Below are 27,463 nucleotides of genomic sequence, written 5' to 3'. Positions count from 1 at the left end.
TTAAAAACAGCTGTTAATTGCCTGCCAGGAATTATTTGGTATTTTTAATACTGGTTTAGAGTGGCACATACAGTGGTTAAAACCCAGTGCAAAATACATGTAAATCCCTCATATTTGTGACCAAGCGTAAAACTGTAAATTGGCTAGTATCAAGACTTCATTAGTAGTAGGTCAGAGCTTGACCAAAATTAGAAGCAACAATAATTAAACCGTAATTTCTAGTGTATAAGCCGAAAGTAGTCATCTTAAAACGAGGTGTTGCTAGTGCACTGATGGGACGCTTTTAAAATAAAATTAAAATACAGTAAACCTCGGATATATCGGATTCAATTGTTCCCACTGGTTTTGTCCGATATAAGCGAAATCCGTTATATGCGTATACCGGAAAATGTCCGTTTTACGCATATATCGGATTTATATCCGGTATATGCGTAAATCGGATTTTATCCGTTATAAAAAGGCACTTCCTTGACTATGTTTCCAATGTACCTGGACGCGCAGGCAACGCTGCAAACGCTGCAAATGACGTCGTATAGCGGCCTGTCACGATTCGGCAAATCGGAGCGCCACGATGCGGCCATCCGATATATGCGAGGGAAATTTAATGGAAATGCATTGGAACGGGACTGGAGATTTTGTCCGAAATAGGCGAAATCCGTTATAAAAAATCTGATATATGCAATGAATTTTTATTGGAAATGCATTACAGAAAAATTGGTTCTTGTGAGCGAATTTCCGATATATCCGAGTCCGATATATCCGAGGTTTACTGTATAAATATTTTTATTTTTTTATTGGTACTTGTATATTTCTTGCCTACCTTACATGTTAAGTTGCTGTGTGATGAACTTATCATTCTTTCTCAAATGACACCATGAATCAGGCTGTTATATTAACCTCCTGCGATTTCTGACTGAAAAGCTCGTCGTGAGTTCCCTTTTGGCGGCACATGTTCAGCGCACATGTTGTGGCTTGTTTAAGACTATTAGTTGTAAGTTGTATGACATCCTTATCAGCAGTGTCAACCACTTTCTCTGGTGGGCCGAGGTCTTGTCGGATTTTGGTGATGAGGAACATAGTTCTGGTTAGCTGGTGACACCACTTAAGTAGAGTTTGGTTTCTCAAAACAATATGCGTTCAGAAGAGTAATGCATCACAAAAATGCCTCCTAAAAAAAAAAAAAAATCAGACCTCACACGCCTCGCTCGGTGTTACTTTCTCTCTTGTTGTATCCTTTGGTGTGCACGTGTTCTACAGTGTTTACATTTGTGGAAATCTGTTTAATACATCAACAGAAAATCTGAACTATCCCTTTAATTCAAGTTAGAGGTCACACAACAAACTCCACCCACAAGATCCTCGCACTCTTGACCAAAATATGTCATCAACGTGTTTAAATTAAGAACAAAATTGTATAGTTAATTATTTGCTGATGCGGCAACATCCTTGTCAGATAAATAAACACTGTCTCCTTTCTGTAGTTGTAGTTGCTGGTGCCATTACTCATCTGTCGACAAGTATTATTTACTGTGTCAAAACTGCCCTATCTTTTTATTTTCCATTTTCCAACATTCAGGACATTTTTCCTGCAGTCCCCGCGGTACTGTTACTCTCCACCGAGCCTAACGGAGCGTTCGTCCTTTTGTCGGTACCTGTTACCTGTTTCTTTCCCTTCTTTGCTTTCTCTCTCTTCCACAACCCACCACCGCCTCTGATTTTTTCTTCTTGAGCTGACAATTGAAGTCCGGGGGGAGACTCCCATGTTTGCTTCAGGGGAGAGGTGTAAAGAAAAAAAGAGGAGGAGAGTTAGAAGCAGGTCTGGCAGAAGGATCCTTCGCATCTCAATGCATGTCTTTTAGTTCTCTTCTGATTAACTTTGTCTGTTTGATCCCTGGAGTTTTCAGTTCCTATCCTCTGATGTGAGAGCGATGCAGTGCCATAAGCCAGGAAGCATTGCTAGATAAAAGGCGCCGTGCCCTCTATGTACGCTTTCTGAACATTCATCTCTTTCTATGGCAACGCTCACAGCCTCTTCCTGGCTTCTGCATGCGGCAGGAGGTAAATACTGTGTGACAACAATAAAAAAGAAATACCTGCACAGTACGAAATATAATTAATTTTTACACCATTCACTGTAATCTTCAAATCTATTCTTGTGATGAAAGGATGGCATGTCATCAGAGTCGTCATTATAGACAATCTGTGAAGACGCAGACGTGCATCTCTTAAAATCAAAGCGTCCAGATGACTGGCGGCAGCTGATAAATGAAGCGGCGTGTCTTGACAGGGTGAAGGTGAAACAATTAGGCTAATCTGACACAATTTAATTCACCTGACAGCGATCATATCTGATCACAACACAGTTCTCCTCAGGATGTATAATAAGATGGAATGAGATGAATTGTCAGCGTTTCAACATTTTAATATCTAAAATGAAATGCATGTGCATCTATGAGAATACAATTATCCATCCCAATCTTTTCCTTGGTTTGGTTGGAGCTTGCACGTTTGTCCCTCGCCACTTCACTTCAAATTTGATAGACAAATTAATAGACAAACGATATGCAAATTTTTCCATCCATCCATTTTCGTGACCACTTGTCCTCATTAGGGTCGCTAGAGTATGCTGGAGCCTATCCCAGCTGACTTTGGGCAAGAGGCGGGGTACACCCTGGACTGGTCGCCAGCCAATCACAGGGCACATATAGACAAACAACCATTCACACTCACATTCATACCTACGTTCGCTTGACTCTGTTGATGCATTTAAGAGTAACATTAAAACTCACTTGTTTTTGCAGGCATACCCAGCTCAGTAGATTTAGGGTACTATGACCATCATATATTTATGTCTATTTTATTGTATACTGTTTTATGTCTATTTTTATTGTACTTTGTTTTATTGTATTTTTTTATGTGTATTTTAACTCTGTGTTTTGCCTTTTGTGAAGCACTTTGTCACTTCTGTCTGAGAAAGGTGCTATATAAATAAAACTTACTTACTTACTTACTGATGGATAATTTAGCATATCCAATTACCGTATTTTCCGCACTATAAGGCGCACCTAAAATCTGATTTTTTTTTAAAAAAAGCTGACTATGCGCCGTATAATCCGGTGCGCCTTATATATGGATCAATATTGAGCCGCGACAGGTCTCGCAACTTACGGTAAGCAGCCACCGACTCCATTTTTCCCGTAGAAGAAGAAGTGCGCTGTGCATACTGGGAAATATTAAACAACGATTCACTTTCATTTGTGCGTTTGTATAAAGACCCTGAAATGGCTCCTATTAAGAGACACGCTTACAACGCAGAGTTTAAACTCAAGGCGATCAGTCACGCAGTAGAACATGGAAATAGAGCAGCAGCAAGAGAGTTTAACATTAATGAATCGATGGTGCGGAAGTGGAGGAAGCATGAGGATGAGCTGCGCCAAGTAAAGAAGACTAAACAAAGTCATTTTGCACATTACGAGTGTCACTATACTGCGATTGCACTAACGTTTAATTTACCATAACAGTATCAGACGGTTTTTTGCGCGTTGACTAAATGGAGGAAAAGTAAAATGTTATGCCTTGCTGTTGTTCAAAGATGTTAAAGATGTGTCACGAAAATGCTTTACCTCAGAGAAAATAATAAAACAGCTGTTTATTCATTTTGGGAGTGAATGGAGTTGTGGAAAGCTTGTTTGTTATCTATTAATAAAGTTTGACTGACCTATCTGACTGTTTTGTTGACATTCCCTTTAGCGCGGCACCATCTAATGGTTGCATAACGTAACTACAGCCTCTACTGTAGCGCCTTATAATGCGATGCGCCTTATGTATGGAAAAAGTTTTAAAATATATCATTCATTGAAGGTGCGCCTTATAACACGGTGCGCCGTATAGTGCGGAAAATACGGTAACCCAACATTCCTATTTTTTGGAAAGTGGGAGGAAACCGGAGTAATCTCAGTAATATGAAGTCATTCAAAATCTGTTAACTCGGTACATGCCTGTAAATATTCTCATTCATCCAGGTCAATGAATTCTCAGGGCATTGAATCCATCACAACTGTTCAGGTCTCATCCAAGCACGCTTCATCAGTGAGGTTCAAAGACTAGATAAAGCGGCTCTAGTTTGAGGGGATGGTGCTGGATCCACAGTATTTATCCTCTAAGGATAAATCCTGTCCTTGAAATTAGACGAGTCTCCGTTTTGGGGTTAAGAGAAAATCCCCCCACACTGACCAATACATACTTTTTGACTCACACCACCCACTGGAACACAAACGGGGTCAGAATCTTACAAAAGAGCTGATAATGTCCTCGGGATGCCCTCAAAACCTGTGGTCACCCCAGGTGGTCGTTTCTAAAAACTGTATCTCCTTCCAGAAGAAACAATGGCAAGATGGATGAGGGAGAATAAAGTGACAGTGCCACCTGTGCAATAATCATGCTGTCTAATCAGCATCTTGATATGCCACACCTGTGAGAGGGCATCGCACAAGTGCTCTGTAACATCCATTTAGACCAGGGGTGGGCAAACTTTTTGACTCGCGGGCCGCATTGATTTAATAAAATTGACGGGGGGGGCGAATATATAGTATTTTACACGTGACAGTCCATTTGTACACATATATTTTTACACATATATTTTTACACATAAAAGTGTCATGCAGTCTGCTATACGTGCACTTTGAGATCATTTATTTGATGTAAAGTGCATTATAAAATTATTATTATTATTATTATTATTATTATTATTATTATTATTATTATTATTATTATTATTATTATTATTATTACGACAAGTCCAGGTGTACCCCGCCTCTCGCCCCAAGAAGCTGGGATAGGCTCAGCACCCCCGCAACCCTCGGAGGATAAAGGGTAGAAAATGAATGAATTATTATTATTATTATTATTATTATTATTATTATTATTATTATTATTATTATTATTATTACGACCAGTCCAGGGTGTACCCCGCCTCTCGCCCCAAGACAGCTGGGATAGGCTCCAGCACCCCCGCAACCCTCGGAGGATAAAGGGTAGAAAATGAATGAATTATTATTATTATTATTATTATTATTATTATTATTATTATTATTATTATTATTATTATTATTATTATTATTATTATTATTATTATTACGACCAGTCCAGGGTGTACCCCGCCTCTCGCCCCAAGACAGCTGGGATAGGCTCCAGCACCCTCGCAACCCTCGGAGGATAAAGGGTAGAAAATGAATGAATTATTATTATTATTATTATTATTATTATTATTATTATTATTATTATTATTATTATTATTATTATTATTATTATTATTATTATTATTATTATTACGACCAGTCCAGGGTGTACCCCGCCTCTCGCCCCAAGACAGCTGGGATAGGCTCCAGCACCCTCGCAACCCTCGGAGGATAAAGGGTAGAAAATGAATGAATTATTATTATTATTATTATTATTATTATTATTATTATTATTATTATTATTATTATTATTATTATTATTATTATTACGACCAGTCCAGGGTGTAGCCCGCCTCTCACCCCAAGACAGCTGGGATAGGCTCCAGCACCCCCGCGACCCTCGTGAGGGTAAGCGGTAGAAAATGAATGTATTATTATTATTATTATTATTATTATTATTATTATTATTACGAAATTGATAAAACAGCTACTTCGACCATCAAAAGGTTGTCTCAAGCCATGGTGCCAGGTTGTATGTTGAGTTTAAATGAAATATTTTGGAAAGAACAGGCGGGCCATATTCAAACACTTGGCGGGCCGGATGTGGCCCCCGGGCCGTAGTTTGCCCACCCCTGATTTAGACTGATGTTCAAACAACATTTGACAGAAATAGGCCTTTGTGTACATAGAAAAAGTTTTACTTCTTCGAGTTCGGCTCATGAAAAGAAAAGGCCAAAACCAAAAATGTTGCATTTTTGTTGCGTTTACTTTGTTCCTGCATCATCCCATCAGACTAGAATTGTCCGGCAGCGGTATTGCCGACACTATAGACTTATATGCGATTTGTGAGGACAACAACAGACAACAAAAGAATATCTTGTGAGGGTCGTCAAATGGCAGCTAACATCGTCAACGCCGTGCAACGCTTGCTCGTTTGTGAGTGACAGTCGAAGGCGAAGCATATAACCCAACAAATAATTGAATTGATCGGCGTAGATGAGCAGCCTTTCTCAGCAGTGGAAGACACCAGGTTCCGTCATCAAACATCTCACATCGTATGTCTTCTTAATGAAAGCGTCTCATCAAGTTTCACGACTGATGTACCATATATGTGTGTTCTCTCGATAAAGTAAAATAGTCGAATCACAGACTAGATCAGGGGTGGGCAAACTACGGCCCGGGGGCCACATCCGGCCCGCCGAGTGTTTGAATACGGCCCGTCTGTTCTTTCCAAAGTATTTCATTTAAACTCAACATACAACCTAGCATCATGGCTTGAGCCAACCTGACGGTTTAAGTGGCTGTTTTATCAATTTCGTTATTTGATGTGGTCTGTTAGGGTTAGGGAGGTACATTATAAAAAAAAAAAACAAAAACCTTCAACTGTATTATAGAAAGCAGGAAGTGAACAAATGTAACAGTTACTGATTGTAAAAGTACCAGATGGAGGGGTAGGATTTAATAAGCTTTGCTTCTTCCTACTCCTTTTGGACATGTGGAACTGTGAACTGATTATGGGATGCACTCAATTGTAATCTGCTGCATGTTCAAATGAAATAAAACCATTACAATTACCATTACCATTACAATGACTTTCCCCCAACTTTGTCCCATGAGCAGAGTCTGGTCAGTTTTTGCTGCTGAAGCTGAAGCTTACCATTACCATTACCATTACCATTACCATTACCATTACATTACAATTTAATTTAATTTAATTTAATTTAATTTAATTTAATTTAATTTAATTTAATTTAATTTAATTTAATTTAATTTAATTTAATTTAATTTAATTTAATTTAATTTAATTTAATTTAATTTAATTTAATTTAAAACGCACTTTACATCAAATAAATTATCTGGCAGTAAGCAAGAAACAGTTAGGATTGTACTCATATCACATTTTTTAAAAACTATTTTAGCATGTAGCAAATGTTTTTTCACTGCGCACAACTTGTGCATGAGTGACATTATCCCTGACACTCGTGCCAAGTGCGCTGGTTGGCCCACCGTGGTAATAAATGTCCACCAATGTCAGACGTCAAGGATGTTTTCATTGAGGGCCACATCGCAGTTATGGTTGCCCTCGGATGACTGCTTGTAACTGTCAATATATATAAATATAAATGTATAATCGTGTCATGATATTATTATACACTGGCTCATGCATTTGATGATTATATTTTTTTCCAACAAATTGATGGATAACTTGTTTTGAAAGGAGAATTCAAGGTGACAAGCTGATATTCTTTGGGTAAAATAAATTATTGGAATATCTTGATCAGATAAAGTGTAGAAGAAGTGCATGCAGTACATTTTTTTCTGTTAAAGGGGAACTATTATGCTTTTTCCACTTTTCTTACCTATACATAGAGTTAGAATGTTTTATTCTCGTATTAAACGATGCCAAAGTTTCAGATAATGATGTTTTAGCATTTGGAAGTGAGCCCTGAAAGAAGTTTGGGATGGCTCAAAACGCTTGTTTTCAAAAGGCGTGGTAAAACTGCACCTTTGTGATGTCACAGAGGGGCGGACTTCCTTATGTGGTTCATAGTTAGGAAGCACTTTGGGCGTGTGACCAATCACAGTGGAGTGGGCATGCCCGGAGGCGAGCCGTGAGTGGAATAAATTAAAACAGACCATTTTGGCAGACAGCACAAAGGAAATATAAAAAAAAAAATCAAGGGAAACTTGGAAAATAAAAGGTGAAGTTCATTATTGACACACATTATTTTCAGGCTTTAGCAGACCACATAAAAGTATGTGGTAGGCCAGATCCGGTCCCCTGGCCTTGAGTTTGACATTTGTTTTATAGGTAGTCTGTAGTTGTCATAGCAACAGCAGAGATGCTATTCTCCTAATTATGAGCATAGAGCTGTTCTATCAAACTATTTATTTATTGTTGCTTAAAAGTCAAAATCGGTGTTGAGTGAGACCAAGTTCTTTTGTTACAAAGATTTTAGTCTTCGCTAGAAAAGTAATCCACTCAGCAAGCCCCCATGGAAGGACAATGTCAGCTAAAAGATGGGCAAGCCAGGTCATGACTACTGAGAGGAATGAAAGACTAATAAGATTAATAATGCAACTACCAGCTTAACTACCAGCATGGCCTCCACCGAAAAAATGTGTATTTTGGATTGAATTTATCAAGATTTGCTGGACTAAATGCATGAAAAATTATAAACACTGTGTCTGTTTCATGGTTGAAAGTGTTGAAAAAAATACTGCAATGGCATAGGACAGATAAACCACCACAGACGCTGAACAATCCTAATTTGGATGGGCACCAAATTTGATACCTTCACAGAAATAATAAGTATGTGCAACCCAGCTGTTTAAATACAAGTGTAGTATATTTGACAGTTAAATTACAATCGTCCCTCATCACTTCTGCTTCGAATTCCACAGCTTCACTCTCTCATTTTTGGAAGAATATACCATATTAATAAAGCTTTTTGGAAAAACTTCCTTTTGACTGGAAAGGACATTCCTGTCAAGAGCACTCCTTACTGGAGTTTTGAACTCTTATGGCTTTTGTGATCACAAGATCAGAAAAGCTTGCTGACATCCTTGACGAGAGGTAGGAATTTGTTGAAATACACAAGTTCCAAGTGCCGACAGCTGGTAGACCTGCTGACGTTCAAAGCAGTTGCCTCAAAACAATGCCAAGCAAAAAGGTAAATAGTTCCGTTCCTGGATATCCATGTCCAAAATCAGAAACAGGGTAAAATGAGAAGGATTCGATATTATGCGGTGCCTTGAAAAGCCTAATGACAGAGGACTGCAGGGAAATGTGACACACATTTGACAACATCTAAGAAGCCTGTGATCACAGAATAACAGCTTCAAGACGAGCTTCCCTGAAATCCATGATGAGGTCAAGAACTTTAAGGAGGAAAATAGAGCACTGCACAATAATATTAAGGTACAACAGGATGATAACACTGCATTACACATTGCTTTTAAAGGGATAGTTCAGATTTTTTACATCAATGCATCAACAATTATTGTAATGGAATCGAAATGGACACTATAAAAACGGTAGTTAACGAGATCGTAGAACCGTAGATGTACATCAGCAATTTATCTTTTCAGACAGGAAGATTTCCCCAAGAAATGTAAACAGCAAAGGTTGTTCCAATTTTTAAAAATGGTGATAAACACCAATTTACAAACTATCGGCCAGGTAGTCTCCTTACTGCCACAATTCTCCAAAATTATTGATTTTTGGATAAATTTATTAATGCAAACGAATTACTATCAGAAAGTCAGTATGGATACATAGCTAACATTTCTACCTCCATGCCACTGATTAAAATTACGGAGGAAATCACTAGACTAAATGCATAATGCATGACGGTACGAGGTACATTATTAAAAAAAAAACAAACAAACAAAAAAACCCTTAAACTGTATTATGGAAAGCAGGAAGTGAACAAATGTAACAGTTACTGATTGTAAAAGTACCAGATGGAGGGGTAGGATTTAATAAGCTTTGCTTCTTCCTACTCCTTTTGGACATGTAGAACTGGGAACTGATTATGGGATACACTCAATTGTAATCTGATGCATGTTCAAATGAAATAAAACCATTACCATTACCATTACCATTACCATTACCATTACAATGACTTTCCCCCAACTTTGTCCCATGAGCAGAGTCCGGTCAGTTTTTGCTGCTGAAGAAAGTCAGTTCATTACAAAACCGTTTTCCACACAAACGTCAGACGTCACAATCCCTGTGTGCTATTCCTCTCCCTTTGTATCTCTGCGTGCCGCTGTCTGTTAACTGTTGCACACCTTTCCATCACTTGTTTCACAGTATTTACATGCTGGCATGTCGACCGCTGCCATGAAAGAGAGCTAAAGTGAGAGCTACAGCGGTGAATATATTGTCACAAAAGAAAATATCTAAAAAGAATACTGCAGACTTGTAATTATTTTGGCTGTAACAACAAGAATGTGTTTTAATCACGCTATGTATTCCATCGATTTTGTGTTACAGACATTGCTGTTTGGCAACTTTGGCTTGATGCCATTGTCTCTAAGTGGCAGTATGAAACAGCTTTGTGTGTGTAGTTAACGCTCGAGCAAGGACAATTACATTCCTGCAGAGAAAGAAACTAGAGCTGAGCGAGTACACGACTATCTGTATCTGTTCACCCATCAAAATGATCTGTATCCATATCCCCGTACTTGGAGTGGGTGGGGTATAAACTGGAAGTGGGTGTGGTTTAACCAGATATGATCGACATGGATTAATTAATGCTGTATGCATTGTTTATTATTCAGCTATATATGTCTAAGTGATCCTTGAGACTTTATTCTTTAATTACTTTTAATAACCTGATTCATGCAAACATGGCTAACAGGGGAACCATTTCTTCTCAAAAGCACCGCGTTCAGTACTACAAGCAGTTTTCCAACCGACTTGATATCACCAGCCAAACCGGCAAAAGCAAGCAGACAAAAAAAAAGACTGTTGACAGTGACTGATGCACGATTGCGTCCGCTGTCTTCTGAAATGCACCGTGTAAGTTATGAAGCAAGTTTAAGATTGCAAGGTGCATACTGCAACATATTGAGAAAGGTGTAATATTTTAGCACGCTTATGTCAGCCATACATGCAGAATGCTTGATGCCGCTCTTGCGCTACTGTGCAAGTGTACCTGATTTTATGGCCAGTCACCGTTACACATTTCAAGGGAAAAAAAAAGTAGTCATGCAATTGAGTTGTTGAGTGTCTGCAAAGCGCTGTGCACCGCGCATGTTACGGAACAAGTTTATTAGATATAGAACCAAAATAGTGTTGAGCTGAGGAAAACCTGATGACGATCGCAAGCTGTTTGCAACTACCCAATTGCACTGCGTACGTGAACGAGGCACCGCTGAGCTCCTCTGTGGCTGCCGCCATCTCCGGATAGGCGGTTGCTGTGTGTGACTTTACACTGTACTTTACATTGTATTATACGGAGAACAGACTATCAACAATCAGCGAGTAACATTATGTGCAGCAAATCACCAAATGTCATATTACCAGTGAATCATCTACATAACAACATTGTATGCTTTAGTCATAAATGACAGGAAGCATAGAAAAAAACCAACATAGATATCCAGTGTCAAAATAACATGGAAAAAAAATCTATATATGTACAGTCGACCACACATGGACCACTTCTGTCCCTTTTCTTTCTCTCTGCCCATTCTGCCCAACTCCATCTGACGGAATTGGGCATCGGTGTATTCCGGTTCATAAAGGTATCCCCTTGGCTTTGTGCTAAAAGGAATGTCGTCATCACTTGCTTCATAGTCAGACATGTTGACTCTCACTATCCCAGCAGTAAACACTGTGAAATAAGTGATGGAAAGGTGTGCAACAGTTGACAGACGGCAGCATGCAGTCATATGAAGGGAGAGGAAATAGCACAGAGCAATTGTGAGGTCTTACCTTTTTGGGGTAAATGGTTTTGAATTGCAAATCTATTACTCTTTTGAACGCATCATGTTTTGAGAAGCAAAACATTTTACTAGCCAGACCTACTTTCTTCAACACCAAAACTGACTAGAACTGTGCTCACGGGATGAAGTTGCGGCAAAGTCACTGATGATGCATTGCACTGCTGATGGGAATGTCATACTAAAAAAAAATCCGAACTACCCCTTTAATATTATTAATAATAACATTATTTCACATAGGCATTACCATTATTTCATTACCATGACAACAGGAAAATGGAGGATACAACCCACGAACAAAGAACGATGCCATTGGAAGGATTACATTGAATAGCATTCCATGTCACTACCACGTTGCAAGGGTCTGCACCACAAGAAGTACAGGAATTAGGAACCCAATTTTTCTACATTCAATGACATTCATTATATAAGATGAAAAACTGCAGGGCAGGAAGACCTGGAAGTGGAAATCTTTTGCTGTCCTGACCACAAACATTTGGCTTGGAGAATGATGTATCCATAGATCCATAAAGATAGATCCAGACAAGAAAAGAAACAACTGCTTTTATTACACGGATGAGCAATAAAACCACAATATGAAACCCGACAACAAATGATCAATCATATATAGTACATCAAGCAGAAGTATGCATGTAAACAACAATAACAGCTTGAGTCAATTCAGTAAACCCTTCAAAGTAATTGCAATCTCAGAAACTTGGATTGAGGCATGGGAAAGGCATACATTTTAAATGATATGAACTGAATGACATCAATCGGATCAATAACAGTGGAGGGAATGTTTATTATAAATTATACATTGCTCTACAAACCTTAACTCTATACGTTCTGATCATTGTCTTACATTATTTCAGATGATACGTTGAATACGTGAAGTGAACAAATGCAAATCAGCTCTGCTTTGTACGTATTTCCGTATATGTGGAATTGTGAAGTATTCCAAAGTAATGTATGCATCTGTATGCAAACTCAATTATTATTGTTACATTAGATGCTATTTCATGGGGGATTACAGCTTATTATAGCTACAGTAAAAACCTCGGCTATATCGGACTCGGATATATCGGAAATTCGCTCACAACGGACAGATAAAAAAGAACCAATTTTTCTGTAATGCATTTCCAATAAAAATTCATTGCATATATCGGATTTTTTATAACGGATTTCGCCCATTTCGGACAAAATCTCCAGTCCTGTTCCAATGCATTTCCATTAAATTTCCCTCGCATATATCGGATGGCCGCATCGTGGCGCTCCAATTCGCCGAATCATGACAGGCCGCTATACGACGTCATTTGCAGCGTTTGCAGCGTTGCCTGCGCGTCCAGGTACATTGGAAACATAGTCAAGGAAGTGCCTTTTTATAACGGATAAAATCCGATTTACGCATATACCGGATATAAATCCGATATATGCGTAAAATGGACATTTTCCGGTATACGCATATAACAGATTTCGCTTATATCGGACAAAACCAGTGGGAACAATTGAATCCGATATATCCGAGGTTTACTGTGTATGTAAGCTAGGTGTCACTGTTACTGTATTGTTCTGTAATGAGACACACAAGCACCAGACTTGATGGCTTATTTTCTGTTATTATGTCAACTATATTGGAGAATACGAATGCAAAGGGGTGTTATTTCATATCTAAAGTGCTCTGATAATGTTAAAAACCATATTTAGAAGGTTTTATATGCCAGTGATTTTCAAACTGGGGAGGTCCTCCTAGGGTTTTTTCAAGAAAGAACACCACTGCTGCTTTCTACGCTGTTAGAAGTTTATTTTCTGCAGCACATTCTCCCGCGGCTACTTTTTGGTTGCTACTCAAACATGGTTGAATACAAGTCCTTGGCAAAAGTTTATTGAAATCGTTACCATTTTTTTTGTTACAATACAACCAAAATATGCTCACCAAAATCAGTTTGTGAGTAGCTAATTACGATTTCTGCCTGCTTGTGGCACCAGAAAATGACCATTTTGATCATGTCGGAGAGGAAGCCCCGTGCTCTACTGCCCTTCATAATGAGTCTGTAAATGTAAATGAGAGGCCGTGAACTGGGCGGTGATGTCACGGATAAGAGGTTAATCTAGGTTATAGCTCCAAGATGAATGTTGTGATGTCTGTGCCTGTCTGGGGCAGAATCAATCACGGGTAATCACCACGCAATCCATCGTGGTTAGAGTTCTGCTGGACTTGCAAGTGCCTCACTGTGGTGTCACGCAGGGCAAAGATAGCCTTGCAGGATCAGGGCGGCTGTACTCATCAGAGCAAAACGATGCTCAACTGAGAGGCGACTTTTGAGCTCTCCTGCACCTAGATATCTCACCCGTTACAGGTACACGAAGGTACGGTACTCTCAGGAAATATACGGTGGAGTGCAAAAGTCTAAGACCATAATTTTAGCAATAATATATTGACCATAATGTATATAATGAATAATCAGAATATTGTGTTATTTAAAACCTGCCTCTCTGAAACTGAAATGGAATGGCTCCAGAACTAGAACTGTATGCTTTAGACCAGGGGTGGGCAAACTACGGCCCGGGGGCCACATTTGGCCCGCCAAGTGTTTGAATACGGCCCGCTAGTTCTTTCTAAAGTATTTCATTTCAACTCAACATACAAGCTGGCATCCTGAATCGGAGCGCCACGATGCGGCCATCCGATATATGTGAGGGAAATTTAATGGAAATGCATTGGAACGGGACTGGAGATTTTGTCCGAAGTAGGCGAAATCTGTTATAAAAAATCCGATATATGCAATGAATTTTTATTGGAAATGCATTACAGAAAAATTGGTTCTTTTTTATCTGTCCGTTGTGAGCGAATTTCCGATATATCCGAGTCTGATATATCCGAGGTTTACTGTATGTTGTATGTTGTTTACAAAGTGCTCCTGAAAAAAGGGACCCAACACATAATTAAAAAAATAATAAATAAAATAAAAATACATAATAAAATAATAATAAAATAACAATACAAAATAATAAATAATAATAATAATTGTATTTTTATTATAAATTTATAACTCACTTTACATCAAATAAATGATCTCAAAGTGCATATATAGCAGATTGCATGCCACTTTTACAGATACAATAAAATATATATATATATATCCGCCCCCCGGATCAATTTTGTTAAATCAATGCGGCCCGCCAGTCCAAAAGTTTGCCCACCCCTGGTTTAGACAACAATTACAGCACCTCACAAAAGCCCACTCACATTCCTGCAAATATTTTGGTATATCTTTAAATGGGACTCAACTGAAGACATGACACACCGATACAATGTAAAGTAGTCCGTGTACAAAATGTTTAACAGTATACGTAGATGTACAGTCTCCTCAAAATAACGGTAACTCACAGCCATTAATGTGTAAACAGCTTGGAACAAAAGGGAAATTGCCAAAAGTGTTAATATTTTGTGTGGCACTACCTTAAAGGAAAACTGTACTTTTTGGGGAATTTTGCCATCAATCATTCACAGTCGTTATGTGAAACATGAACATATATTTATTTACCTTTTTGTGTGCTTTACTGAGAGAAAACAAGTTAGTACGAGCTAGCTAACAATGCTCATCACTGGACCTACCTATTTTGACGCTAAAACCCTAACATTTACAAAACAAGACTTCTCGGTGTCACTCACAGACGGAACAGACGGAAGAGATTGGATACCCAACACTCAATTTCGCAACAAAGACTCAACAAGATGCTTGTTTGCTGTCAGCATTTTTGTTTAACCGTGTGCTGGAAGACACAGCCATCCCAATGAAAGTGGACATTGTCGTTGTTTCTATGCTGGTCTTGTTGACAGAAGTAGCGTAAGCTCCTGGGTTAAGTCAAGGAGCCTCGGAAAGACGTTTTGGGAATAATTCATATCCTCAAAATACGGGAAGATACCATAAGTATTACATAATCACAGCATGTATATCAAACAATAAAATGTTAGAGCAGGGGTCGGGAACCTTTTTGGCTAAGAGAGCCATGAAGACCAGATATTTTAAAATGTGTATCTGTGAGAGCCATATACATTTTGAATGCAATAAAATGTGTGCATTTTTATGTAAGACCAACAGTTTTAGATATAATGGGCTCTAATTACGTAGACCAGGCACACTACCCCACGCCAATGGGGTGTGGCCAGCACACTTTCGTGAGCAACGCAGTGTCTAATAATAAATCAAATACTTGCTGCCATTAATGCAACTTCTGCTGCTGCATAGTTTTGAACCGTATTCAGTATATTTCATTCTTTTGGCCATTTTCACCAGAAGGCTTGGTTCTGCAGCTTTAGCTATTTGACTAAAGGAGGAAAGTTTACATTTACATGTTTTTTTGACATCTCAATGACCGAAGTAGACTACAGCATTACCCAGTAATAATCAAGTTTTGGTGTTTGACCTGGAAAATATCATCAGGAAAGATAAATATGGTTGGCCGTATTGCAGTAGAAAATAGATGGACGAATTAAAATGCATAAGAAAGTTGTTGATTTTGAATATTATTTTTAACAGTGATTTCTGTCATGGTTTACTTTAAAATGTTAGCAAAAATGCATTTTTATTGTGGTAAGAAATGCTTGAGAGCCAGATACAGTCATCAAAAGAGCCCTACCTGGCTCCCGAGCCATAGCTTCCCTACCTCTGTGTTAGAGGTTTTTCTAGAGGGCTTCGTAGTTCAATGATGTGCATTGTTAGCTTCTCTTATTAGAATACACAGAAAAGGGAAACAATTGTGTGTTTACGTTTCAGAATTGGGGATGATTCCCAAAAAAGTGCAGTTTACCATGAAATGTTTGCAAAGTAATATACAGTATAATACACGATGCTGGATAAATCAGACTCAGCTTTCTAAACCCTTAAAAAAATGACCAAAATTCCAGTGAACCCTACACAATGCTCCATTGTCACGAGGGTCAGCACAGCCGTGTCTGGCGTAGCCATCAAAATGTCCCTCTGCAACACAAGACAGAGTGTATACCGTACATGTGCAAGCAGGTGTAGGGAACAAAAGAGCTGGCAGGACAATGTAGAGCTCACAGTCGATGTTAAGGGTCAGAACAGTCCTCGCCGCCTTCGCTATAGCAGCGAGCGACTTCTCTTGCCTTCCTCTGTGGATTGGTTTTTATTTATTTGTTTTGTAGCCTTGGAAATACAAAACCCATCATTGTGTTGTTGCCCAATTCCCCTCAATAGCTATGAATGAGTCAATACGTCCTCAGGTGACCTCTTTTATATTGCACATTTGCATGGTTGTTTGTATGAGAATGTAAGAATGTAAGAATCATAGGAAGATATGACTCATCGCTAATCCTATTCTGCTCGTGAAATAAGGTCAAATCAGATGTCCTTCAAAAATTCCTGCTTTTTGCTCTATTTTATGTGGCACATAAACATGTAGCTAAGCTAGCATCGGGGGCCATAATCACATTTTCAAAGCCATAATGCAATCAGTGTATCATAACAAATTGTTTCAATATCATTAGTACCGCAACTGGGGGTGTTGTCATTTCCTCTCTGAAAATGCTAAAGGAGAGATAGACGAGCCGCATAAACAGTATGCCAGACATTGTTTTTTTAAATTAGGTTTGATTTTTAAAAGTGTGTGGGCAGATAAAGAGTGAAGAAGCATTATGTTGTAGGGGTGTGGAGATTGGGTCCGTGATAATGACACAAGATGAGATTTAAACACCTTTCAGAAACGTACATTTCAAAACTACAAAACAATTAAAATATATTGCAATCTAGTAATTCAATTTCTATTACTCTTCTGCAATCTGCATGTATGCTACGAGCAACGCCCCCCACCAACCGAGACAAAGAGACTGTACGACTGCTCACACCGTTCATGCCATTGTTCTATGGAACAAACACCCCAAGGTGTTAAAACTAAAGCACAGAATGAAAATAGAAAACGACCGTCCGAGATCTATTGTTGGAAAATTATTTTTAAATACAAATTTAAAGACAAAAACGATAAAACATTTTCAATATAAGGGGCATAACATTCATAGGTTGCAATAAAAAAAAGAAATATCTATTTCTCTTAGATGCTCGACAGTTGTTGATAACTGCTTCCTTGATCACCATCAGGGGCGTAGCACCAAATTCTGCCCGAAAGTGCTGCACGCAGGTTGGGACTGGGGTGTTATACCTGCTGCCTGACGGATGATCACATGGCAAGCCTCAACCTCACCACACCTTGCCAAGTGTTCGGCTCCAAATGAAGCACCAATCTAAAGCTAAACCAGTCCACGGTGTCAGCTGAGCTAGACTCCAGCATACCCCTGCAACCCTAATGATGATAAGCGGCATAGAAAATAGATGGATGGATGGAAAATATAAATAAAACTTGTGTGTGGGGCGGCACGGCGGTCTGGTGGTTAGTGCGCAGACCTCACAGCTAGGAGACCAGGGTTCGGTCCCCGCCCTCGGCCATCTGTGTGTGGAGTTTGCATGTTCTCCCCGTGCATGCGTGGGTTTTCTCCGGGTACTCCGGTTTCCTCCCACATTCCAAAAACATGCTAGGTTAATTGGCCACTCCAAATTGTCCATAGGTATGAATGTGAGTGTGAATGGTTGTTTGTCTATATGTGCCCTGTGATTGGCTGGCGACCAGTCCAGGGTGTACCCCGCCTCTCGCCCGAAGACAGCTGGGATAGGCTCCAGCACCCCCCGCGACCCTCGTGAGGAAAAAGCGGTAGAAAATGAATGAATGAATGAACTTGTGTGTGTTGCGGTAAAGGAGTTCTGGTGGCGCAGACAGGAAGTGACATCAGGGGTTCAAAGTAGAGTTTCAGCTTCTTGCACACAATAGTGTTAGGACTCCAAATTTAATGAATGTGAGTGTGAATGGTTGTTTGTCTATATGTGCCCTGTGATTGGCTGGCCACCAGTCCAGGGTGTACCCCGCCTCTCGCCCGAATACAGCTGGGATAGGCTCCAGCATTCCCGCGACACTCGTGAGGATAAGCGGTAGAAAATGGATGGATGGAGGGATGATTGTGACATAATTCAACCCTGCAATAAAAGGATGTTGTCATGTCTGGTGTCACTCAACTTTACAGTAACATTACTGACACCTAGTGACCAGTGGAGAGAACCACATATTGTTACATCATCTCAATGTGTCTTCTGAATGCCTTATATTTGTATTTTTAAGTAGTTAATTTAGCCATTTTTATGATTGAAAATGCTTAATTTAGGCAACAAATCCATAAGATTTGCTTAAAACATGTATTTTATAATACAGTAGTAGTCCAGGGGTGGGCAAATATTTTGACTTGTGGGCCGCATTGAGTTAACAAAATTGTCCCGGGGGCCAGAACATACATATATTTAATACACACACACACACTATTTTATGCTTAGAATTTTCCTTGAATTATTTGTCTAATTTTATCTGTAAAAGTGTTATATTATCAGCTGTATGTTATCATGTCCCTTTTTTCAGGAGCACTTAAACATCAGAAGATCACATCAAACTATGTCATTTAATTTTACAGTTTTTTTTTTATTTTTATTTTTTTTACTAAATCAGACATCCGACTTGCAAGTCATGTTGCCAGTTTGTATGTTAAAAGTTGAAATACTTGGAAAACAACTGGCAGGCCGGATTCAAACGCTTGGTGGGCCGCATGTGGCCCCCGGGCCATAGTTTGCCCACCTCTGGTAGTAGTCTGTATTCAACTACAAAACAGCATGATTTATTAAGTAATATATGTTTGAATTGCCTGCCTCTTGCCCAAAGACAGCTGGGATAGGCTCCAGCACCCCTGTGACCCTCGTGAGGAAAAAGCGGTAGAAAATGAATGAATGAATGTTTGAATTGTTTGAAAAAGGGACGACAGTCCACGTCTTTCATGTTGTTCCGCTGCATCACTGTAATATAGAGGGTTAATTTTTAACCTGAGTTTTAGTTACCAAATATGCATCCTTGACGGATTAATCATAAAACAATGAACATGTATCTACATTTGTATTTATAGCCATATAAACCAATGTAATGGATTCAATCAGCAAACCAAACAGATGCTGGCGAGAGTAACCATAGCAACAAGATCATCATCTTTAATGAGCACAGACAGGAAGGCGTTTCCAGATGTGGTTCCCAACCTCTTCCACAGAGGGACAAAGAAATAGGCAGGTGGAAGCGAGGGAACATGTTTGTCACAAAAAGCAGACAAAGGACTTGGGGACACCCATTGGCAGTTCAAAGAGGTTGGTCAGGTTGGGAAAGGTCTAATGGAAAGACTTGCAGAAGAAAAGCCATTCTTCTAATGAGCAACGTACAGATAAAGGTTGAGATTTGTACTTTCAATGCGAAATAGATGAAGTGAAATTGTAGTGGAAGGTTCTGTGTAAATGGTCTCTTAAAAACTTCGGACAACTGTTCAGTGTTGATATATCACAAGCACAACAAAAGTGGTGGATCTAAAAATAACATGTTTGATCATGTTTTTTCCATTTACTGCACAACGCCTGCAATACAACAACAAAAACATTCTAAACAGAAGATTAGCAGTTTTGATTGTGTGAACAGTGATCATTATGTCAATGCCATCAATGCCAAACTTCTCAAAAGCACACAAAAAACATTTTTACAAGATAGATAAGATAAGCATCGCCAGTTTTGGATGACACAGTGGCTGTAATTGTGAACACTGAATCATGGTGGAAGTCGTTTGCAAGATTTGGAAGTGGTACTCGGGGATTAATGGCCTGCTCAATGCTGAGATGCACAAGCATTACCCATCATTAAATACCACAAGGAAAGAGCCTCATTGGTCCCATATTGCAACTGGAATTTGGCTATTAGAAGCACCAGCAAGTCTGCAACAGATGTTAAGAAGCCCAGAAGAATTCTGATTTCAATGTGACCCAGTGAGTCGGGCCAAATGTGAAGAAACTACAGCTTTTCCTAAATACGATGACCACCTTGCCTGTCAAGTACTTAGAGCTCGGAATGCTCACTAAAGATTCATTAATTAATATGAAATCTAATTTTCGTTCACACTATTGTTCTTTGATGAGTTATACATTCTTGTATGTTTATTTGGAATTAATTTGGTGTGGGGCTGCACGGCGGTCTGGTGGTTAGTGCGCAGACCTCACAGCTAGGAGACCAGGGTTCAATTCCCACCCTCGGCCATCTCTGTGTGGAGTTTGCATGTTCTCCCCTGTGCATGCGTGGGTTTTCTCCGGGTACTCCGGTTTCCTCCCACATTCCAAAAACATGCTAGGTTAATTGGCCACTCCAAATTGTCCATAGGTATGAATGTGAGTGTGAATGGTTGTTTGTCTATATGTGCCCTGTGATTGGCTGGCCACCAGTCCAGGGTGTACCCCGCCTCTCGCCCGAAGACAGCTGGGATAGGCTCCAGCACCCCCGCGACCCTCGTGAGGAAAAAGCGGTAGAAAATGAATGAATGAATGAATAATTTGGTGTGTTCACAGTTATACTTGTTTATGTTTATTGGGAATTCTGCTGAGTGAGATGAATTACTCACGGGTTATGCATGGAACATTTTGATTAGCCAAAACGGTACCAATATTAAAAGGAAATACGGGTAAACAAGCATCCGATTAGAGGAGAGACACCACCAGCATGTCAATGAAGGAGTTGGAGGAGTCTGCTTAGCTTTGCAAAACGGACTAATAATTATAATAATTCCACCTTAAGGTCTCTAATATATCCTGATGGTATTTGGTCATAGAGTAATTACATTTCATCTATATTCAGAATAATGCATGCTGCATAAGCAGGCTTTTACAACGTTATAGGATTTGGGAAAGTTATGTTTGGAAACAAGGTATTGAACTTTTGAGGTGCTGATTATTATTCTGATGAAATCAGCACCACAGTAGACATTAACATCAAAATTATGAAAAGGTAATTTTCACTGGCAAGGACATCTGCAGGGGAAAAAAGCAACATTAAATGCAATCAACATTATTGGAAGGCACAGAAATGATTTTTTTCCCCTGCTTTTATCTGGGCTTGCCGCAGCCCTCCAGTGCTTTCAGACATAAAAATGAGGCAGTACTCACTGTAGAGGATAGTGCCCTGTGTTGATCGAGTTTTCATAGTCAAATGGAGAATAACGGTGGTGTCCTTGACTGTAGGGGGTACATTATTGCTGTCGGAAGACTGGAGGATGGATGCAAGGGGCTGCAGCTCCAAATAAGACGTGCCATCGAATGATGGGATGTATACGTTGGTGTCTGTAAAGAAAAAAAAAACAGTTGTGTACTCAGTCGCTCTTTCAAGTAGCTAACTACCGTAACAAAAATAATAGAAACACGTCTCAGTATGATGCAACCACAAACAAAACAAACCAAAGAGCAATCATTTGGCAGTGATGGCATACTTAATGTTGAGGCCGGTGTATGTCGCGCTGCAGATGTCAAGTCGGTCTCTGCCTTTTGCCGCACTGACAGTTTGCCTGTTAGCAGTCAGCAATGTTCTGTCAGGGCTACATGCTGCTGTTATTTCCCAGTGGATGACAAAGGCTATGACTTGAAGGGGAGCTGAAGGAGGTCATCAGCTTCACGAGTCAGTGATGACATTGTACACCTGGCGGAGGGCTTGAGACTTTGCCGCATGCGTGACAGCAGATAAAAAAAAAAATGGCTTTAAGATTTCAGTTTATTTGTGTTGATATGCGGGCTGCACGGCGACCTAGTGGTTAGCGCGCGGGCCACACAGCTAGGAGACCCGAGTTTGATCCCGTGCATGTGTGGGTTTTCTCCGGGTACTCCGTTTTTTTCCCACATTCCAAAAACATGCTAGGTTAATTGGCAACTCCAAATTGTCCATAGGTATGAATGTGAGTGTGAATGGTTGTTTGTCTATATGTTCCCTGTGATTGGCCGCCTCTCGCCCGAAGACAGCTGGGATAGGCTCCAGCACGCTTGTGACACTCGTGAGGATAAGCCGTAGAAAATGTGTTGCAAAGTTAATGTAATCTGCCCAAGGCCTTCAGAATCAGGGGTGCTGGCCCGATGTCACGTATACTATTAACAATGGGGCTATTTCTTTATGAGATTCACCTCATGAGGCCAGTTAGCTGGCCCACAGTGACATCAGCATTTTCTATGCTCTGATTGGTTGATGTCTGCAACTATTCCCCAAACACTCAAAGTTACCAGTGCCCTTGGGCGCATCATCATATGAACAGCAGTACTTAATTAATTAATCTTATTCCTGCACAAAAGAGACAGACATGGGTTTGTTCATCGTTCTGTGTGTGATATAAGAAACAAATAGTTTATATATAAAGGGGAGGGGTTGCCACCCGGAGGGGTGGGCGAGTAGAACGGGGGTTTTTCCGCTTCCTGTTGTGGTTGCGAGACGGGGCTTTTCATGTCTCACGTAGCGAAGAGTGCAAGTTAATGTTTGCAAGAAAAATAAAGTTTTCTCCCAAATTTGACACTCCGCCTCAGACTCCAGTTCTTTGGCGCTTCAGTATCTTATATATGAATAAGTCAGCCCGAGAAAGCGTTTGTTTGGACTGTAAGAGGTGGCTTGGTGGCATACTCAGGTATGAAATACAGTAATTTAATGTTTAGTTTTTATTATACAGTGGTTAACTTGTTTTTGCACTTGTATAAAAGTTAATTATGTTCAAGCGCAGAATGCATGAAGTGAACAACTTGTTCGCTCTGGACAAACATGAATTAACTCGTGAAGGCATTACATTTGATGCGCTTACCAGTCTACATGCCCTTTTTATTACATGTACACAGTGACAATCCAAAGCAACTGTCATACAGGCGTCTTTGTCAAGGATTTGACGCACATAACAAGCCCGACATTTGTGATCTCTTGGGTCTGGCTGTCTAATGTTAGCACCCTGGGGCTGCAGTCTGCAAGTCACTGCTGGAAGCTCGGGCCTCTGACTTGTGGATGAGTAACTATTTGATATTAAGTAGCCAAGCAGAAGATCACGCCTGTCATCTGGGTATGTCAGAGTTTCATGCTATGATAAATTGCTTCTTCAAAGACGACTCTGTGGGTCCTACATCTTACCAAAGACATTGTGTCATCTGTGCAAGTCGTCAATTGAAAGCTATGTGATCACAGATTTACTTGTGGACTAAAAAGGCGTACTCATAAAAGACAAAACCACCCAGGCGGGAAATTATTCAGTCGGTATTGATTATGACCTCGTTCTATGGCTCATTACCTTATGTCCTTATTTCCTGAACACCTGAAGGTGTGATGTAGGATGTTGGCTCTGAGTGGATCATTCAAATGAAAGTTGATTGCGGTTTTGTCCCATTTATGTCTTTTCAAAAAGTTCTTCCAGAAAGTATGTTACCTTACATCATTCTGTGTCATGCATTAATGTAACCTATTTCCAAACCACATAGGGCATTTCATATCTCATCGTTCTCATACTATATTCCAATATTTTTTGTATTAAAGAAGTAGGTTTGAACAGTGATTCCAGCGCAGAAATGCCATAAAACTAGGGGTCTCGTGAGGCGCTCACACACGAGGCAATATACGCGACTGGGGTGCAAGATTTTAACATTACCTTTAAGATTAAAAATATATTCAATTTACTAATTTTACTTTTACTAATTTACCTTGCATTGGTCCTAATGAGGCCACACTCTTCTGCACTCTGTGTGTACGCTACCAGCCCCGTCTCCACCCATAGAGACAAAGAAACTGTGTGACTGACTTATTGTGTGATTAATGTATTATTTTTGATTGTTCCAGACCCGAGAAATCGGTATGAGAAATCTTTTCACAATTTAATCTCGCTGAGATGTGCACATGATTAAAGTGACATTTTAATATATTCAATGGCCATAGACTTGTGCAAGGGCAAAAAAATATATATTATTGTATATATTATATATTAATGTTTATATGTATATACTAGAAGCCTCACAGCTTGGATACCCGAGTTCAATCCCACCCTCGGCTATCTCTGTGTGGAGTTTGCATGTTCTCCCCGTGCACGAGTGGGTTTTCTCCGGGTACTCCGGTTTCCTCCCACATTCCAAAAACATGCTAGGTTAATTGGTGACTCCAAATTGTCCATAGGTATGAATGTGAGTGTGAATGGTTGTTTGTCTATGTGTGCCCTGTGATTGGCTGGCCACTCACATTCTCTCAGCTGTGTGGTCTTGTATATGTTCATGTTTATGAAAATATTTTATTTTAAGAAAATTTGACTTTTTGACACCAAGTGATGAAATGTAAGGCAGCACGTCAGTCTATCTAGGAAGTGGCTGATGTTGGCAGTCCACGTATAGTACATTTGTATTAAAAAAGCCACAAAAAGAAAAAAATAATTATTTGCTGGGGTCTCAAATGATAGTATGAATACTGATATCAGTGACGTGTGGTGAGGTTCATGGCTGGTGAGGTACAGACTTTTTTGCAGACTTGTTTTGTCTCCCATATGAGATTTGTATGCATTTTATTCTCTTATTAGCAAGAATAATGATGTCATACCTCCATGAAAGATATTACACAGGCTGGAAAAGAGAAACTGGTGGGTGCCGTGATCCAACTCTGTGTGCACTAAGCCAAGAGACCACACTCACGGTGGCCTCATTTTAGGTTTCTTTCCTGTATTTCATCAGGAAATGTGCAAATTCTGCAATTTGTCCTGAAGGAAATGTTAAAAATGATTGGAATCATAGAGAAAATGCATTTGTAATACAGTTTAACGGACACATTCATATTTATTTAATGTTATTATTAGTTTTTGTATTTTTCATCATGATAGCACATCTCTGGCTGATATCCATTTGTGTATACATTTGAAATCAACCAAACATAATCCCATATGGCATGACAATTTGCAGGTACCAATGTGCACATTTTTTTATATAGAGTTCCACTGAACTGATTTAATGATGGAAAATTGGTCTCCATGCACCGTAACATCTTGTGCAGAGGATTTTTTTCTGATTGCTTGTGCATCTAAAAGTAAGCCGACACAATCTGCCGCACTTGGCAACCGCCAAAGATATTTCAGGTTCTTTTGCATCCAAAAATAAGCCACCCCTTAAGTTAATTTAAAAAACTGCAACCCAGTTGTAAATTGAAGCTTTTATGTGATTTTGTGTGCAGCTTTGAGCAGGCTTCATCTTGAATGGGCCCGAGAACATCCAGAATGGCAAAAGCGAAGCAGGGTATGCTGACAAAGATAACTCAGATCGCCTGAGAAATGTCAGAAATATATGACATATTTCTGTCTGCTGACTAATTGTTTATGTTGACTCCAAGTCAACGTCTACAGTAACACAGAAATAACTTTTAAAAGACAGTCATTTGCAACAAATAGCCAGGACTTATGATCCCTGTTGTCATGGATCAAACTGTATTTCTGTAAACAGCTTAGTGTCTCATTGACTGATCAAATAGCTTACTACTTAAATCTGGAAGCACAGTCATCACACACTTATCTTTCACTACAGAGTAGAGTGAACACTCCAAAGTTACACACAATCCATTCCGTGATGCTGTTTGACTTCTAAGTTGTTGTCATTTTTTTCACAATTTCATAATTATTTGTTTCATAAAAATTGTTAACTGTTCGGCTTCAAAAATTAAAGTAAATAAAGCAAATCTACTCATGCTAGGACTATGTTAAAAAGCCATAGCTTTTCAGTATGTGGAATCAAACTATGGAATGGATTGAGTAAGGAAATCAAACAATGCACAACGATGAGCCAATTCAAGAAACAATACAAGCAGTTGATGTTTGCTAAATACAAGGATGAAGAGTCTTGAACCAGTCATGATGTGCTATATATATCACTATATTGACACGCACTATGGTACCCATTATGGCATTGGATGCTCATATCACCTCCTACTTTGGTACGAGGTGCATTATAAAAAAATAACAAAAAAACAAAAAAAAACCTTAAACTGTATTATGGAAAGCAGGAAGTGAACAAATGTAACAGTTACTAATTGTAAAAGTACCAGATGACGGGGTAGGATTTAATAAGCTTTGCTTCTTCCTACTCCTTTTGGACAACTGGGAACTGATTATGGGATGCACTCAATTGTAATCTGATGCATGTTCAAATGAAATAAAACCATTACCATTACCATTACCATTGCTTATGGTACTGTATGAACAATAATAATAACACAAGGTAAGTGAAAGGTAAATGAAAGGTACACACAACTACTACTGGTATGGGGAATAATAAACAATAATGACAACTGACGTACGTAAACGATGAAGGGCTGTCAATTTATTACACATTTCAATCATAATTAACCATGATTAATTACCATTTGGAACTTTGTCTGAAAATGCCAATTTTTAATGTACTTTATTAAGAGAACAATAACTGACAGGACAGGATTATATATATATATATATATATATATATATATATATATATATATATATATATATATATATATATATATATATATATATATATATATATATATATATATATATATATATATATATATATATATATATATATATATATATATGTATCTATAATTGTATGCCTTAACAGCTCCAAATGAACTGAAATTTTGAATCAAGCCACAAGATATGTAAGCACACGTCTGAAACCCTAGCATAAAATTAGTCTTTTGAATAGTAGCAGAACATTTGAACCGCAATATCAAGCGTGCCATTACAAGCAATGTGGTGCAAACAAAGAATAACAGGAGTATACCGATGACTATAGGGGTGTTATTTCATGTCTACACGGCTCTAATGATAGTAAAGATTGTATTTGGAAAGTCATAAACATGGTTTCTGCTGTAATTCCGAAAATATTACATTCATTAATATT

The 27,463-nt window shown here is 39.1% G+C and overlaps 1 protein-coding gene across 1 annotated transcript in view; it reads right to left on the bottom strand.

The window, feature by feature from the left end:
- The window catches only part of eys (eyes shut homolog), a 272,564-nt gene that overhangs the window by 79,313 nt on the left and 165,788 nt on the right, over window positions 1-27,463 (bottom strand). The window contains exon 39 of the mRNA XM_058058308.1: window positions 21,713-21,886. Within this exon, the coding sequence (XP_057914291.1) occupies window positions 21,713-21,886 (174 nt within the window). The remainder of the gene's footprint in view (window positions 1-21,712; window positions 21,887-27,463) is intronic.

Source organism: Doryrhamphus excisus, chromosome 20, assembly GCF_030265055.1.
Source record: "Doryrhamphus excisus isolate RoL2022-K1 chromosome 20, RoL_Dexc_1.0, whole genome shotgun sequence".
NCBI lineage: Eukaryota > Metazoa > Chordata > Actinopteri > Syngnathiformes > Syngnathidae > Doryrhamphus > Doryrhamphus excisus.
This window is presented reverse-complemented; position numbering and strand designations above follow the sequence as displayed.